The 4,041-nt window shown below is 33.0% G+C and overlaps 1 protein-coding gene across 1 annotated transcript; it reads left to right on the plus strand.

Annotated features, from left to right (window-relative positions):
- The first annotated feature begins 536 nt into the window (after positions 1 to 536).
- On the plus strand, positions 537 to 3,866 carry LOC107446458 (uncharacterized). The gene is made up of 3 exons (XM_043057458.2): positions 537 to 1,616; positions 2,362 to 2,565; positions 3,504 to 3,866. Exons 1-3 carry the CDS (start codon positions 1,593 to 1,595, stop codon positions 3,864 to 3,866), a joined length of 591 nt encoding a protein of 196 aa, XP_042913392.1. The 5' UTR covers positions 537 to 1,592.
- Positions 3,867 to 4,041: the final 175 nt, after the last annotated feature.

Genomic DNA, 4,041 nt, shown 5'->3' on the forward strand with positions numbered 1-4,041 from the left:
ATGTAATTACGTTTACGTATTATTTCCTTGTTAACTTGTTATATCCTTGACTGCTTGGGCCTTTCCAAGGAGGACTTATACGCTAATCCACTTCTTGTCATCGACTTTTTGAGAGTCAACAACCTATTGGATCTAGTCTGACTTCGTCAGACAATTGGAGAATAAGGAACAACAACGTTTACGTATACATTGTATGTACATACGTACATCCATACAATGTGCATCATATTGTACTTATATAACAAAGTATATAGCTATATAAGTACATATGTTGCGTGTACAAACCATCATATATCTATATTCATGTAAATGTACATGCATGCATTTTATTTGCGCAACTATGTACATATAGTGTACCTATAAACAACAATCTTACATATTGTACGTAAATACGTACAGTGTATTTACATACGTACATTGTATATACGTACTATTATTGCAAATGTATACAGTGTATTACAGTTACGTACATAAATGCATGCATACGTATGGAAATTTTTTCACGTACGTTCATACATATGTTGTCTATGTATACCAGTGATGGGGAAACTACGACCCGCGGAAAGGTTTAATCCGGCCTGTTTAAGAGTGCCGTCGTGAGAATGTTTGAACGCGTTCTTACTTCGTAATGTGACGACCCGCATAAAAACTACCTGCGGCGATATTCAAAACACAATAGTATTCTGGACAAATCCGTCCGACCTAAACATATGACTCATCTTCGCTCGAAACTTCCAGACACTCTCGCATTTTCGATTCATTGTTCTGTTTTCTCGAAAGAACCGGAAAAATCCAATTCCCGAACAATCCTTGCAGGTAGGTATAAATACAAGCGAGACCGCCCGAAGATCAGTTAGTTAGCGACTTAGTCAGTCATCTGCAACGACCCGCTGTGACTCGAGTAATTGTTTGTGTAATCCCCGAAACTCCCACTGCCTCAATAGTCCGTGGGCCGAAGACTCAAAAGCAGTTCTAAACTGATTTTCGTTCCTACACTGGAGTGGCAATTTTAATCTTCCAAAATAGAACTCAATCTTGCCTGGGAAATATAAATTCACGAAGTTCTCCAAAATATAATAGGCCATTAATTGACAGTTATCAAAATATTGAAGAACTATTTAAATTTCATGAATACAGAATTTTGCCCATGAATATCCAAAAGGCTATATGACACGAGGCAACCTAGTTGAAAGCAACTAGCGGTTTCGGTGAAGTTGAAACGTGTCATATGATGGTTGCCCGATTGCTTTCAACCGGCTTTCAACTAGCAACTGAAGTTGAAACCTTTCAACTTTAGTGGAGCAACCAGATTAGTTGAAACGTGTGATATAGTAGTTTCCAAATACTTTCAACCTAAACTGGCAACCATTTAGTAAACAAAATACACGTGTTGATTCTGTCTTAGCCTGCATTTTTATCTTTTAAATTTAATCTTTTAGCTATTTTTTAATCTTTTCACTATGGCTAATTTTAAATGGAATTCCAATGAAATATGTATTTTTTTCGAAATTTTTCAAACTTATCCTTGTCTTTGAGACATTAATAATAAAGATTACGCTAATAAACTTATTCGCGATGCCAAGTTTGCTGCAATGACAGAAGATTTAGTGGAAAAAGTAAGTAAAGAATTATTCTTTTTGTTTTCTAAAAATTAAATTCTTTTGTTTGTAGAAAACTAATGCATGGAGGTCGGTGGGTATATGCTCTCCTTTAAATAATTAGTCACCGCAATATTTAGATAAAAAAAGATTTTCATTAAACATTGTTAAATTAGATTTCATCACTTATAAAAAACAAAGATTAACAAATAATTAAATCTCAGCAGATACAAGAATTTTTTTCTTTTTATAATTGAAATTAGAAGAATTTTAGTATTTGTGTATACCTACAATATTTTGTTTCCCCACAAATTTCGAATATTTATGATTTCGAATGTAAAACTTACAACATTGCAAGAAAACTGGAGGAAATAGAATATTTTTTTCACACTTTAAAGCATAAATTTTAAATGCTGTGGTCTAAATTGTTTTGTCATGTAAAATTCATATATCTAATTTTTAGAAATGAAAGCATTCCTGATAGGAAGAATCTCATATTGTAATTAGTGGTAGAATAATTTCTAAGTGTGAAACTTCCAGGTAGCAGCCTGGGAATAACTAAGCATATTACCAAAGAAGGATATTAAATCATAGCCACTCAATGTTAGCGTATTTTTTTCCCTCCTGATATTGTCATTTTAAAATCCATTTGAAGACTTGAAATTGCTGTTACAGATCATATTGAATTATCTAATGCTAGTTATGTTTTATCTACTGCATTTACATTTATAATGTTTGTACTTATTTTCTTTATATTCTTCAGGGATTAAAGTGCAACAAAGAAATTCTTAAGACCAAAATTAAGGTTCTTCGAACTGTGTACTCGAAGGAATTGAAAAAAGTGCTTAACTCCAAGAAGAGCGGGACTGGGGCAGAAGATATATATGTGCCAAAATTAGCCTGGTTTGGTTTAGCAGATAGTTTCCTTCGCCCCACTATGAAAATTCGAAGTGGAATATCTAATGAAGTAAAAATCTTTGATTATAGAAATATCTAATACATAAAGTTTTTATAGTGTAAATAGTTTTCTTTTAATTTTTAAAGTGAATTAAGTCATAAAAATCAGTTAAATGTAATGTTATTATGATTTTAATTTTTCTCTTATTCCTTCTTTTAATTTTTTATAATAATATGATATGAAGTATGAATCGGCAATTAAAGTAATAACTTTTTGGCATACCAGATTTTTACCAATGTCATCTCTAATTGTTTTTTTTTCTTATATTTGCTAGAAATTTTCACTTTATATACTTATTTAAAAAATTATTTGTTTTTAAAAGAATTTTTTTTTTACTGTTTTTTTTTATCAAAGAATGCATGGTCGAAAACAAAACGCAAAGGTGCTGGTGCAATTGGAAAGTTGTTTGATGCAAACTTGAAAGCTCCATTCCTGTTGCGAGTTATTATTTGCATGTTATGGGAAGAAGAAGAGCTCGCATGCAAATTTTTGTCACGATTCATACATAACAGCTGCTGATTTGAGTGCTATAATGTCTAAAAATATTTTAAAAAATAACTGGCTTTTTGTGGGGACAGATGAAGGCTCTTATGTATGAGACTCCCATTGAATCTGCAGAACTTGTCGCCAAGGTTTCGGCCGCTGCAAGGAAATTTTGTGATATGCCTGGTGTGTTTCAGAATGTTCGCCTATATTTTCTTCGCCGTTGTACTGCATGCATAGCCGCTGCTGGCCACTGTTTTGAACACACATAACAAAACGCAAAACCGCCACTGTTTTGAACACTGGCGGTTTTGCGTTTTGTTTTCGACTATGCATTCTTTGATAAAAATTGTTTGCTTGGGTGTGTTCTATCACTTCCTAAAATTTTGCCCATCTTTTTAGAATCACCTTGTATATATATTACTATTATTATATGTTTTTAGGATATATTATTCTAATTTTAGATTCCAAATGTCACTGAGATGGAGGAAGAAACAGCTGAATGTGAGGAGATACAGTCTCAGTCTCCCTTATGTGAGACTCCAAGAAGAAAAAAAACTGCTGTTGAACGGGCTATGGAAAAGCTAGATGTCATAGTTGTGAAGTGTAGAAAAAGGGAGGATGAATTTGATGTATTTTCAAAGCAAGTTGCGGTGCAGCTAAGGAGCTTGCCTTATCCAATGGCACTCCAAATGCAAATGGAGATTAGTAACATGCTGTTGAGTAGANTGCCCAAGGAGCAGGCTCCTCAACCGCATCTTCCAATGATGTGCTGCAAATTGCATTGGATGCAAACGATATCTCTTTTTTATGATTTTTGTGAATGATTTTTATAAGTATTAATAAACTTCATTTTAGTATTTCTTTTAAATATATATTTTTTAAATTATCCTATCACGTATGTTTTCTTTAACTATCACCACAGAGTGTGGAATATGCATGATTTCCAATGAACAGTCAGAATTATGGTAAAATATTTCAAGGATTTCTTCACAACTTAGC

The sequence above is a fragment of the Parasteatoda tepidariorum genome, unplaced genomic scaffold (genome assembly GCF_043381705.1).
Source record: "Parasteatoda tepidariorum isolate YZ-2023 unplaced genomic scaffold, CAS_Ptep_4.0 HiC_scaffold_4026, whole genome shotgun sequence".
Lineage (NCBI taxonomy): Eukaryota > Metazoa > Arthropoda > Arachnida > Araneae > Theridiidae > Parasteatoda > Parasteatoda tepidariorum.